We start from the raw sequence: 14,391 nt of genomic DNA, 5'->3' as shown, positions 1-14,391 counted from the left end.
AGTACATGATAACATGAGAATAAAACTGCAAATACATTATGCTCCATGCATACATACTACATACCGTGTGCGCCTACAGTACTGTAGAAACGACAACACGATATACAGAAAAGAAGGAACTTGCTAAGTAAGGCACACATGTCCAAAGTTATTATTTGCAAGGAAAACAACAAGGAAGGCAAAGCGAGCGCCAGCAAGAAAATGTTCAAATTCTTGCAAGACTGCGCAAAAATATGCATACTTGATCTGCGCAAACAGTTTATCCAGCTCAGTAAAGCCTCAAACATAAATGACCGGTAAAGCTGAAATCGGCTAGTTCTATGTGAATTAATGAGGAGGTGGAACACACCTCAATTCAAACTGTTGTTAGAAAATACAACTTGTTAGAAAACATAGCCTATAGATAATTATCAGGCAGCGTGTGTTGACTGTCCTGTTGCGTAACAATCACATTTTGGAATCGTGAGTGCATTCTGACATCACGTGCATAAAACAACTCGCGCTGGGGGCGACTGCCAGAACCGGACAAGAACCTGACACCCTCAGCACACAGGGGGACAAACATCTGCCTGGAGGTGACAGCATCCCCTCCCACATATGCCCCCCTAGGCACAACTATGACAACATAACCAACAAAAACGGGTCACAACTCCTGCAGCTCTGTCGCACGCTGGGTATGTACATAGTCAACGGTAGGCTTCGAGGGGACTCCTATGGTAGGTACACCTATAGCTCATCTCTTGGCAGTAGTACTGTAGACTACTTTATCACTGACCTCAACCCAGAATCTCTCAGAGCGTTCACAGTCAGCCCACTGACACCCCTATCAGACCACAGCAAAATCACAGTCTACTTAAACAGAGCAATACTCAATCATGAGGCATCAAAGCCAAAGGAACTGAGTAACATTAAGAAATGCTATAGATGGAAGGAATGCAGTTTGGAAACCTACCAAAAAACAATTAGGCAACAACAAATGCAATCCCTTTTAGACAATTTCCTGGGTAAAACGTTCCACTGTAATAGTGAAGGTGTAAACCTGGCAGTAGAAAATCTTAACAGTATATTTGACCTCTCAGCTTCCCTAAAAATCTCAAATAGAAAACCGAAGAAAATTAACAATAATGACAAATGGTTTGATGAAGAATGCAAAAAATCTAAGAAAGAAATTGAGAAACCTGTCCAACCAAAAACATAGAGACCCGGAAAACCTGAGTCTACGCCTTCACTATGGTGAATCACTAAAACAATACAGAAATACACTACGGAAAAAGAAGGAACAGCATGTCAGAAATCAGCTCAATGCAATTGAAGAATCCATAGACTCTAACCACTTCTGGGAAAATTGGAAAACACTAAACAAACAGCAACACGAAGAATTATCTATCCAAAATGGAGATGTATGGGTAAACCACTTCTCCAATCTTTTTGGTTCTATAACAAAGAACAAAGAGCAAAAACATATACATGATCAAATACAGATCTTAGAATCAACTATTAAAGACTACCAGAACCCACTGGATTCTCCAATTACATTGAATGAGTTACAGGACAAAATAAAAACCCTTCAACCCAAAAAGGCCTGTGGTGTCGATGGTATCCTCAATGAAATGATCAAATATACAGACAACAAATTCCAATTGGCTATACTAAAACTCTTTAACATCATACTTAGCTCTGGCATCTTCCCCAATATTTGGAACCAAGGACTGATCACCCCAATCCACAAAAGTGGAGACAAATTTGACCCCAATAACTACCGTGGAATATGTGTCAACAGTAACCTTGGGAAAATCCTCTGCATTATTATTAACAGCAGACTCGTACATTTCCTCAATGAAAACAATGTACTGAGCAAATGTCAAATTGGCTTTTTACCAAATTACCGTACAACAGACCATGTATTCACCCTGCACACCCTAATTGACAACCAAACAAACCAAAACAAAGGCAAAGTCTTCTCATGCTTTGTTGATTTCAAGAAAGCCTTCGACTCAATCTGGCATGAGGGTCTGCTATACAAACTGATGGAAAGTGGTGTTGGGGGTAAAACATATGACATTATAAAATCCATGTACACAAACAACAAGTGTGCGGTTAAAATTGGCAAAAAAAACACACATTTCTTCACACAGGGTCGTGGGGTTAGACAGGGATGCAGCTTAAGCCCCACCCTCTTCAACATATATATCAACGAATTGGCGCGGGCACTAGAAAAGTCTGCAGCACCCGGCCTCCCCCTGCTAGAATCCGAAGTCAAATGTCTGCTGTTTGCTGATGATCTGGTGCTTCTGTCACCAACCAAGGAGGGCCTACAACAGCACCTAGATCTTATGCACAGATTCTGTCAGACCTGGGCCCTGACAGTAAATCTCAGTAAGACCAAAATAATGGTGTTCCAAAACAGGTCCAGTCACCAGGACCACAAATACAAATTCCATCTAGACACTGTTGCCCTAGAGCACACAAAAAACTATACATACCTTGGCCTAAACATCAGCGCCACAGGTAACTTCCACAAAGCTGTGAACGATCTGAGAGACAAGGCAAGAAGGGCATTCTATGCCATCAAAAGAAACATAAATTTCAACATACCAATTAGGATTTGGCTAAAAATACTTGAATCAGTCATAGAGCCCATTGCCCTTTATGGTTGTGAGGTCTGGGGTCCGCTCACCAACCAAGACTTCACAAAATGGGACAAACACCAAATTGAGACTCTGCACGCAGAATTCTGCAAAAATATCCCCCGTGTACAACGTAAAACACCAAATAATGCATGCAGAGCAGAATTAGGCCGATACCCACTAATTATCAAAATCCAGAAAAGAGCTGTTAAATTCTACAACCACCTAAAAGGAAGCGATTCACAAACCTTCCATAACAAAGCCATCACCTACAGAGAGATGAACCTGGAGAAGAGTCCCCTAAGCAAGCTGGTCCTGGGGCTCTGTTCACAAACACAAACACACCCTACAGAGCCCCAGGACAACAGCACAATTAGACCCAACCAAATCATGAGAAAAAAAAAGATAATTACTTAACACATTGGAAAGAATTAACAAAAAAACAGAGCAAACTAGAATGCTATTTGGCCCTACACAGAGAGTACACAGCGGCAGAATACCTGACCACTGTGACTGACCCAAAATTAAGGAAAGCTTTGACTATGTACAGACTCAGTGAGCATAGCCTTGCTATTGAGAAAGACCGCCATAGGCAGACATGGCTCTCAAGAGAAGACAGGCTATGTGCTCACTGCCCACAAAATGAGGTGGAAACTGAGCTGCACTTCCTAAGCTCCTGCCCAATGTATGACCATATTAGAGAGACATATTTCCCCCAGATTACACAGATCCACAAAGAATTCGAAAACAAATCCAATTTTGAAAAACTCCCATATCTTTTGGGTGAAATTCCACAGTGTGCCATCACAGCAGCAATATTTGTGACCTGTTGCCACGAGAAAAGGGCAACCAGTGAAGAACAAACACCATTGTAAATACAACATTTACATTACATTTAAGTCATTTAGCAGACGCTCTTATCCAGAGCGACTTACAAATTGGTGCATTCACCTTATGACATCCAGTGGAACAGCCACTTTACAATAGTGCATCTAAATCTTTTAAGGGGGGTGAGAAGGATTACTTTATCCTATCCTAGGTATTCCTTAAAGAGGTGGGGTTTCAGGTGTCTCCGGAAGGTGGTGATTGACTCCGCTGTCCTGGCGTCGTGAGGGAGTTTGTTCCACCATTGGGGGGCCAGAGCAGCGAACAGTTTTGACTGGGCTGAGCGGGAACTGTACTTCCTCAGTGGTAGGGAGGCGAGCAGGCCAGAGGTGGATGAACGCAGTGCCCTTGTTTGGGTGTAGGGCCTGATCAGAGCCTGGAGGTACTGAGGTGCCGTTCCCCTCACAGCTCCGTAGGCAAGCACCATAGTCTTGTAGCGGATGCGAGCTTCAACTGGAAGCCAGTGGAGAGAGCGGAGGAGCGGGGTGACGTGAGAGAACTTGGGAAGGTTGAACACCAGACGGGCTGCGGCGTTCTGGATGAGTTGTAGGGGTTTAATGGCACCGGCAGGGAGCCCAGCCAACAGTGAGTTGCAGTAATCCAGACGGGAGATGACAAGTGCCTGGATTAGGACCTGCGCTGCTTCCTGTGTGAGGCAGGGTCGTACTCTGCGGATGTTGTAGAGCATGAACCTACAGGAACGGGCCACCGCCTTGATGTTAGTTGAGAACGACAGGGTGTTGTCCAGGATCACGCCAAGGTTCTTAGCGCTCTGGGAGGAGGACACAATGGAGTTGTCAACCGTGATGGCGAGATCATGGAACGGGCAGTCCTTCCCCGGGAGGAAGAGCAGCTCCGTCTTGCCGAGGTTCAGCTTGAGGTGGTGATCCGTCATCCACACTGATATGTCTGCCAGACATGCAGAGATGCGATTCGCCACCTGGTCATCAGAAGGGGGAAAGGAGAAGATTAATTGTGTGTCGTCTGCATAGCAATGATAGGAGAGACCATGTGAGGTTATGACAGAGCCAAGTGACTTGGTGTATAGCGAGAATAGGAGAGGGCCTAGAACAGAGCCCTGGGGGACACCAGTGGTGAGAGCGCGTGGTGAGGGGACAGATTCTCGCCACGCCACCTGGTAGGAGCGACCTGTCAGGTAGGACGCAATCCAAGCGTGGGCCGTGCCGGAGATGCCCAACTCGGAGAGGGTGGAGAGGAGGATCTGATGGTTCACAGTATCGAAGGCAGCCGATAGGTCTAGAAGGATGAGAGCAGAGGAGAGAGAGTTAGCTTTAGCAGTGCGGAGCGCCTCCGTGATACAGAGAAGAGCAGTCTCAGTTGAATGACTAGTCTTGAAACCTGACTGATTTGGATCAAGAAGGTCATTCTGAGAGAGATAGCGGGAGAGCTGGCCAAGGACGGCACGTTCAAGAGTTTTGGAGAGAAAAGAAAGAAGGGATACTGGTCTGTAGTTGTTGACATCGGAGGGATCGAGTGTAGGTTTTTTCAGAAGGGGTGCAACTCTCGCTCTCTTGAAGACAGAAGGGACGTAGCCAGCGGTCAGGGATGAGTTGATGAGCGAGGTGAGGTAAGGGAGAAGGTCTCCGGAAATGGTCTGGAGAAGAGAGGAGGGAATAGGGTCAAGCGGGCAGGTTGTTGGGCGGCCGGCCGTCACAAGACGCGATATTTCATCTGGAGAGAGAGGGGAGAAAGAGGTCAGAGCACAGGGTAGGGCAGTGTGAGCAGAACCAGCGGTGTCGTTTGACTTAGCAAACGAGGATTGGATGTCGTCGACCTTCTTTTCAAAATGGTTGACGAAGTCATCTGCAGAGAGGGAGGAGGGGGGGGGGGGGAGGAGGATTCAGGAGGGAGGAGAAGGTGGCAAAGAGCTTCCTAGGGTTAGAGGCAGATGCTTGGACTTTAGAGTGGTAGAAAGTGGCTTTAGCAGCAGTGGCTAGCTAGCAGTGTTGATTACGTTACGTTGCGTTAAAAGAACGACAATAGCTGGCTAGCTAACCTAGAAAACCGCTCTAGACTACACAATTATCTTTGATACAAAGACGGCTATGTAGCTAGCTATGTAGCTAGCTACGATCAAGCAAATCAAACCGTTGTACTGTAATGAAATGAAATGAAAATGTGATACTACCTGTGGAGCGAAGCGGAATGCGACCGGGTTGTTGAGTGCGGAACTTCTATTCGGTAGACGTTGGCTAGCTGTTGGCTAGCTAGCAGTGTCTCCTACGTTAAGGACGACAAATAGCTGGCTAGCTAACCTCGGTAAATTAAGATAATCACTCTAAGACTACACACTCTAAACTACACAATTATCTTGGATACGAAGACAGCAAAGACAACTATGTAGCTAGCTAACACTACACTAATCAAGTCGTTCAGTTGAGTGTAATAGTTTCTACAGTGCTGCTATTCGGTAGACGGTGGACGTTTGCTAGCTGGCTAGCTGCTGGGCAGATGGCAGTGTAGACTACGTTAGGACGACGAAATACGATAATTACGCAATTATCTTTGATACAAAGACGGCTATGTAGCTAGCTAAGAAGAAATTGCTAAGATTAGACTAGATTAGACAAATCAAACCGTTGTACTATAATGAAATGTAATGAAAAGTTATACTACCTGCGGACCGAAGTGCGGATGCGACCGCTCGCTCCAACAACCCATATTTATGCTTATTCATTTTATCTTGTGTCCTTTAACTATTTGTACATTGTATATATATATATAATATGACATTTGTAATGTCTTTACTGTTTTGAAACTTCTGTATGTGTAATGTTTACTGTTAATTTTTGTTGTTTTTCACTTTATATATTCACTTTGTATGTTGTCTACCTCACTTGCTTTGGCAATGTTAACACATGTTTCCCATGCCAATAAAGCCCTTGAATTGAATTGATATTTGGAACTCGCATGTGAAAAGGTTATGTATGCTCCCTCTAATTTAGAATAGAATATAATAAAACTTTATTGTCCATCCAGGATGGACATTTTCTTTGGCATCACCTTCCATTAAAAGAATCACATACATTCTCACATCATACACATTTAAACCAGTCAGTCCATCATGTTGCATACACTAACAACATAGACACATACATTCACTCACAAATGACCATTGTCCCAACTGCACTAGATAGATAAGTACATTATACTGATACAATTCACTTACATTTAGTAGTCCAACAGCACAAGGAACTAATTAACGTTTGAACACATTCTTCCAGCTGAGCCCCATGCCTCAGGACTACCTGGCTTAATGACTCCTGGCTGTCCCCAGTCCACATGGTTGTGCTGCTGCTCCATTTTCAATTGTTCTGCCTGCGGCTACGGAACCCTAACCTGTTCACCAGATGTGCTACCTTGTTTTCGACTGTCTCTCCCTCCCTCTCCTGCTGTCTCAACCTCTGAATACTTGGCTATGAAAAGCCAACTGACATGTATTCCTGAGGTACTGACCTGTTGCACCCTCTACAACCACTGTGATTATTATTTTACCCTGCTGGTCATCTATGAACATTTGAACATATTGAAGAACAATCTGGCCTTAATGTACTCGTATAATGTTCAGCCTGAAGAGGACTTCTACATCTGTCACACCCAGTTCTGTTTCACCTGTCTTTGTGAGTGTCTCCACCCCCCTCCAGGTGTCGCCCATCTTCCACAGTATCCCCTGTGTATTTATACGGCAGGGTAGCCTAGTGGTTAGAGTGTTGGACTAGTAACCGGAAGGTTCAAATCCCGAGCTGACAAGGTACAAATCTGTCATTCTGCCCCTGAACAGGCAGTTAACCCACTGTTCCTAGGCCGTCATTGTAAATAATAATTTGTTCTTAACTGACTTGCCTAATTAAATAAAGGTTAAAAAAAAAAAAATACCTGTGTTCTCTGTTTGTCTGTTACCAGTTCGTTTTGTTAGTTGATTTTTCCCTTGCTCCTGTCTTTGCTATAGTTCCTGTTTTCTTGTTTCCCGGTTTTGACCATTCCTGACCCTGAGCCTGCCTGCCATCCTGGACATTTGCCCCACCTTTCTGGATTACTGACCTCTGCCTACTCTTGACCTGTCCTTTTGCCTGCCCCTGTTCGAATAATACATTTCTGTTATTTCTAAACTGTCTACACCTGGGTCTTACCTTAAACGTGAAAACATCTGCATTGCTTGCAATTTGAAGTTTTAGGTTGGGTTTCTGTATAAGCACTTTGTAAAAAAAGTACTTTATAAATACATTTGATTTTATCTGTACTGAACTTCCAGTTGAAAAACGGGGAGGGGTTGGGTTGTGGGTTGGGGAACGCTGTCAGCATGGCCACTACCCTTTAAAACATTATTCATTGCTTTAAGCCTTTCATTGCCACACCCACCAAACAGGATCAAACAGCTCAAAGTCTGTTCAAGTAAGTTTGGGGGAAACTGAATGCACCTCAGTGCGAACTGAACACACCTCAGTTTTACAAACAGAAATTCAGGTCAAATCAGTTTTGCCTGAATCAATTAATGCATGAAAATTCTGCTTCCGGTTTCTCGCCTATCTCAGAGAGGAAAACAATGCTCCTATAATGGACTTGTATCACATTGATCGCACCTGTTTGTTGGCGACAGCACGAGGGTAACGAGCGATGTCATCACGTCTGCGCACCACCCTCTCCCAGTCGTCCAACCAGAGCTGGCGACGGTAGTCAGATTCACGGGCCGTGATTCGCTGGTAGATGGCCTGGTTCTGATTAGTCACCTGCAGCAGCTCATCCCTCCTCTTCTCAGCGTTCAGACTACAGCACCGAGAGAGAGAGAGAGACCCAGAATGTTTAGTTCTGTCTTCCACACATCACTATGTATGCTCAGTGTAACCTACTGTACCATCATCCAAGGTACTATGACTTTAGCCAAAGGGTCTGGGCCTTCATGGCACAGGTAGTAGTGCACTAGTCCTTGACACTATTTCCCATATAGTGTTTTGTATATGGCATTATAACACTTTTAAAGGTAGTCTCGAATAGCGTGACCATGAGCAGCTTCGCAGATATTGTGATAAGTGAGATGCAAGACTTCACTCTCACACAGTCACACAGCGTATCTGCGCATGTGCATGGGTTCATTTCACACTGTGACAGAGTGGTAGCAGCAGGACCAAAACAGAGGAGAAGTTTAGCCTCGAGCATCAGCGCTCTTAGTTGTTGTGGAAATTAAACCACCATACTGTTTACTTTGTGCATCTATGTCATATAGTTGAGTCTACCTTTAACCAACTCAGTGGTTAGACTGTCCGCCGTGAAATTGAGGAAGCAAAGAGAAATGAGAAACGACAGTAAATCATTACTTTAAGACATGGTCAGTCAATGCGGAAAATTTGAAGAACTTTGAAAGTGGGGGTGCCATAATCCTACAAGACTAGTCCAACAGGGAAAACTCCAGGATCCAGAAAAGACTAATCTTGCCTCACCACTTTTGAACCTGTGGTTCTACCTCTGCCTTTTGTTAATAAAATACTTTTTCTGCTAACAGATCCCTCTGTGCATTAAATTATAGTTTTTTGTCCCTGTGTCCTTGTGCTAATGAGTTAATGGGACTTAATGTGTAGCGACTAATTGTATAGCTAATAGGCTATGTGTTTTTAGAGCGACTGAGGTGAATGAAGCTACAGTAACCAATGTACTTAAACAAATCTCTCTTTGCTCTTTTAACTTCTCTCTTGAATCTTAAAAGCCCTTAAAATATATGTAAATCCCATCTAGGGACTGGTGCAGTAAATCAGTGTAAAGTAGGCCTAAAGGTGCAGTTTACGTTTATCAAGTTCCTTGGTGTCCACATCACCAACAAACTATCATGTTCCAAACACACTAAGACACTAAGATGTGAAGGCATGACAAAGCTTCTTCCCACTCAGGAGACTGAAAAGATTTGGTATGGGTCCTCAGTTCCTCAAAAGGTTCTACAGCTGCACCATGGTTGCATCACTGCCTGGTATGGCAACTGCTCGGCCTCCAACCATAAGGCACTACAGAGGGTAGTGCGTATGGCCCAGTACATCACTGGGGCCAAGCTTCCTGCCATCCAGGCCCTAAAAATGTTCAAAGACTCCAGCCACCCTAGTCATAGACTGTTCTCTCTGCTACCACGCGACAAGTGGTACCGGAGCGCTAAGTTGAGCTCCAAAAGGCTTCTTAACAGCTTCTATCCCCAAGCCATGAGACTCCTGAACAGCTAATCAAAGGGCTACACAGCCCCTCTTTTATGTTGCTACTTGTCTCTGTTTATAATCTATGCATAGTCACTTTAACTCGACCTACATGTACAATTACTGTCACGCCCTGACCTTAGAGCTTTTTATGTCTCTATTTTGGTTTGGTCAGGGTGTGATTTGGGTGGGCATTCTATGTTCTTTTTTCTGTTTTTGTATTTCTTTGTTTTGGCCGGGTATGGTTCTCAATCAGGGACAGCTGTCTATCGTTGTCTCTGATTGGGAACCATACTTAGGTAGCTTTTCCCACATGGTTTTTGTGTGTAGTTATTTTCTGTTTAGTGTTTTGCACCTTACAGGACTGTTTCGGTTATTCTCTTTGTTATTTTTGTTGTAGTGTTCAGTTTCAATAAAAAGCATGAACACTTACCACGCTGCGCTTTGGTCGATTCCTCTTCTTCAGACGACGAAAACCGTGACAATTATCTCAACTAACCGGTGCCCCTGCACAATGACTCTGTACTGATACCCCCTGTATACAGCCTCGCTTGTTATTTTACTGCTACTGTTTAATTATTTGTTACTTTTTATTTTCTATTTTTTACCTAACAGTTATTTATATATTTTTTCTTACCTTCTTAAATCATTATTGGTTAGAGCCTATAAGTAAGCATTTCACTGTAAGATCTACACCTGTTGTATTTGGCACACGTGACAAACTAGGATTTGATTTGATCTGTTGTATTCGGCGCATGTGACAAACTTGGATTTGATTTGATCTGTTGTATTCGGCGCATGTGACAAATCACATTTGATTTGATTTGACAGTTTATTATATGCGTATTGTAATTACAACTTTCCAAATCCAATAAACAATCGAATAATAAATGCAGAACTGAGTATCAGTACACCATTCTGTGAGGCATTATCTACAAAGAGGATTTGATGGATGGACAAGCCTTAAAAATAATTTAATATTCCACCATGTTTTCTTTTGACAAAGAATGTCCACAGTTAGTCATCAAATACTTATTGATCTTATGAATAATGGCCTGAACGTTATATAATATCACTGCAAAACACAAGAGTATTACATTTCCTATGGAGAGTATTGCCGTGACACAGTGCTGAGAGGTTTTTAAAAGTGACTTAAACGTGAAACGTGAGTAGCCCTTACCTTCTCTCGGGATAATGGTTCCTGTGGTCGACCAGACCTTTGGACCGCACGATGTCAGACAGCTTGGAGGACAGGAGACTGTTGTCTCTCTCGATGGTGACCAGCCTCTCATCTTGTAACTGATCGATAAAAATAGACGTAATGGCAGACATATCTCATTTAAAAAATGTCAGATATTGACATAACCAGTTATATGCCACTTCAGGTGACAGGCTATATTTCACTATATCTTGACATTCAAACCTTGTTGGTAATGACTGTGCTATCAGTAGACATTTATGACTGATATAGGCATACATTCTAATGTTTCAGATATTGAATGCCTATGTGAGACACATACACATTGTAGTTGTAAGGATACAGTAGCAGTTTTACAATTATTTTATACCCTTGTCTATGGCCATTTTTATGGCAATGCTTGATGAAAATATGATTTCACTTTATCTACTGTATGTCTTTCATATACAGTCTGCAATGAAACTAAATGTCCTACTGCAATACTTTTGAACCTATAGTAATATGTGATAGCACACTGAGTATACAAAACATATACAAAACATTGCTCTTTCCATGACATAGACTGCAGGAGAATCCAGGAGAAAGCTATGATCTCTTATTGATGCCATGTGTTATATCCACTTCAATCAGTGTAGATGAAGGGGAGGAGACTGGTTAGAGAAGGATTTTTAAGCCTTGAGACAATTCAGATATGGATTGTGTGTGTGCCATTCAGAGGGTGAATGGGCAAGACAAAAGATGTAACTGCCTTTGAACGGGGTATAGTAGTAGGTTACAGGCGCACTGGTTCGTTTCAAGAACTGCAACGCTGCACAGTTTCCCTTGTGTATCAAGAATGGTCCACCACCTAAAGGACATCCAGCCAACTTGATACAACAGTGGGAAGCATTGGAGTAAACATGGGCCAGCATCCCTGTGGAATGCTTTCGACATGCTCCATGCTGCATGCTCCGATGAATTGAGTCTGTCCTGAGGGAAATAGGCGGAGTTTGCAACTCAATATTATGAAGGTTTTCCTAATGTTTGGTATACTCAGTGTATGTTTTTCCAGGTCAATTTATTTTATAAACAAATATATATATTTTCAACCACTACTGTAAGGTAACATCATCCAGCCATTTGTCACGTCTGCTCCATCTCTGGCGTACGACGTTGCCAGAGTAATAACCACCGGACCTGGGATTCATCATTACGCACACCTGGCACTCATCATTACGCGCACCTGTGAATCATTATGATTCACAACTGGATGCCATTACCTTCATCATTTCCTCCCCTTTATACGTATGTCACTCTCCCAGGTTCACTAACCAGTTGGTGTTGTCCTTGTGTCTCGATGTACTGCCTTATGTTAGTGTCGTGTTCTTGGTGTTGATGTTTTACTAAAACGTTTCACCTGCACCTGCATCCGACTCACCGCCCCATCATTACACCATTGTAACCAGTGTGTGTGTGTCCACTGACCTGGAGTTTCTTGAGTTTCAGCTGAACATGTGCAGGTGTTCTAATGCCTTTCGTGTCCACAATGGGCCTGGCCGTACTCAGCTGGAGGTGATGTTAAGTTAATGTTAGGTTGTTATGGAAGTTAATTATGTAATCCATTGTCGATTTACTTCATTCATTTGGTGTGTAAAAGTAATGCTTCTGAAGATCATACAGGAGGAAAATAAAATGCCTGGTGATCAGGCATGTGACAATATGCTTTAATGAATTAACACTTTAATAAATATGCACATGTATTCACTTGTGTACTTGTCTACAGACATATATATGTGTGCACGTATAAATACAGGCACAAACAGACACATTTATCTCATACCTTATTCCTATGCTCCTCATATCTGGTCTGGTCCCATTTCTTTTGCAGGTACTTGTTTGTTGCAGGTTTCAGTGGTTGGTATGACCTGTGCATGTTTCAGTTGTGTAGCTCTGGGCTTTCTGGCACTTCAGGGCACCTGCCAATAAACCCCCCACCGCCCCTCCTCCTCCTCCCCACACACACACACACACACGCCCCACTTTCCAAGCAGGAGGTCCGGCTAAGGCTCGCTCGGCTTAAGGCAGTTACCATGGCGCCATGACTCACCTGTATCTCCCTTACTAATGCTACTGTTTCTAATGTGGGCAGATTGTATGTCAATGAATTATTAGTGGACTGACTTACTCCCCAGTGGCTTCAATAAAAAGCTGCTCTACTCCAAACACAGGCCCTGAAGGCAAAGGCTGCCACTAATATCAATGTCTGTTTACGAAAAAAAGAATGCACTCACTACTGCAAGTTGCTCTGGATAAGGGCGTCTGCTAAATGACTGAACGTTTAAATGTTTTACAAACTGGAGTCTAATTAATCAAAAAACCTCAGTTAGAGAACTTAACACTTAACACATCCACATGACTATGGATGCTATATTTTGTTTAAAAAAATAGATGTACCACAAAATGCCAAATGGTGACATCTAGATTGTTTGAGCACATTTTCCCAAATCATTATTCTCTTTTTCAAAATCATTTCTGTAAGAAAATAGATTATGTTGCAGTTTTTCGGTTGTTGAAAGAACCAGATCTTAAACCATTAATACATTTTAATAGGTACGAATCGCTGTGCAACCATTTGTACACATATTGCATTAATATGAAAGCTGTACAGTTATACTGCATAATGAGACTAGTATAGAAGTCCCATCAACCAACTCAGCCTCATCATATGCAGAGATGTTATTTTCAGTGTTATTAGGTTGTTCATGTAAAGTTTTAGGAAAAGGTAAGTGTTGTTGGCCAAAGTCAGACATTAAACTTCCACTATTTACATTCCATCCCTAGGTGGCGGCAGCCGGCGCCAACAGGTGCTTGGAGACCATCAGCAAGGCTTGAGAAGAAGTGAGTAATTACCATAAGTACAGAAACCGCTGCAGTGTTACAATTGTAAAAAGTTTGGACAAGTGGCAAGTGTTTGTTGAATGAATAAATATTTAGCAGCTGAAGAGTCAGATGAAGCATGTTGTGATGATGGGGAATCATGTTCCCAAGTTCCTGGAGTACCCCTGTAAGGATGAAGGAGGTCGCAGGAGCTAGGATCAGGGCTATCCAGCAGATCTCCTATGTGGAGGCAGTGAAAATAGCTGAAGGAGTGAGTGTAGATGAGATGGAAGTGAATGTCCCACAGTCTACAGTGAATGCCATGCAGGAGAAGGATCCCAACACACTAACAGTGAAGAAGGTGGACTTTGTTGCGTTTATAGTGCTAAATTGATCCATTGCACTAGTCAAACTAATAAAACATCTAAAAAGTTAGACATCATTGTGAAGGCGGCAAATAGATAGCTGAATCTCCAGGACTTTACAGCCAAAATGTTACAGGGAGTACTGAATGAAGAGCCCCCCTCCCTGGTTTCTGAGCCTGTGTAGGGATCTGAATAGATATTTAAAACCTGACGGAAGGAGTATGTATTCTTTTTTTGTTCAGGGTAGTAGCGTAAATTTGTTCAACCAA

At 42.9% G+C, this 14,391-nt stretch overlaps 1 protein-coding gene across 1 annotated transcript in view; it reads right to left on the bottom strand.

Annotated features, from left to right (window-relative positions):
• The window catches only part of si:ch211-284k5.2 (sperm axonemal maintenance protein CFAP97D1), a 29,565-nt gene extending 16,730 nt beyond the window's left edge, over positions 1–12,835 (bottom strand). Inside the window, exons 1-4 of the mRNA XM_029668997.2 lie at positions 12,721–12,835; positions 12,366–12,446; positions 10,884–11,002; positions 8,114–8,297 (exon numbers count right to left, since the gene is read on the bottom strand). Coding sequence (XP_029524857.1) covers positions 8,114–8,297; positions 10,884–11,002; positions 12,366–12,446; positions 12,721–12,813 — 477 coding nt within the window. The 5' untranslated portion in view covers positions 12,814–12,835. The remainder of the gene's footprint in view (positions 1–8,113; positions 8,298–10,883; positions 11,003–12,365; positions 12,447–12,720) is intronic.
• Between the last annotated feature and the right edge of the window lie 1,556 nt (positions 12,836–14,391).

This window comes from Oncorhynchus nerka, linkage group LG9a, assembly GCF_034236695.1.
Source record: "Oncorhynchus nerka isolate Pitt River linkage group LG9a, Oner_Uvic_2.0, whole genome shotgun sequence".
Taxonomy (NCBI): domain Eukaryota; kingdom Metazoa; phylum Chordata; class Actinopteri; order Salmoniformes; family Salmonidae; genus Oncorhynchus; species Oncorhynchus nerka.
The sequence above is the reverse complement of the archived record's forward strand: the minus strand, read 5'-3'. Positions and strand labels throughout refer to the sequence as shown.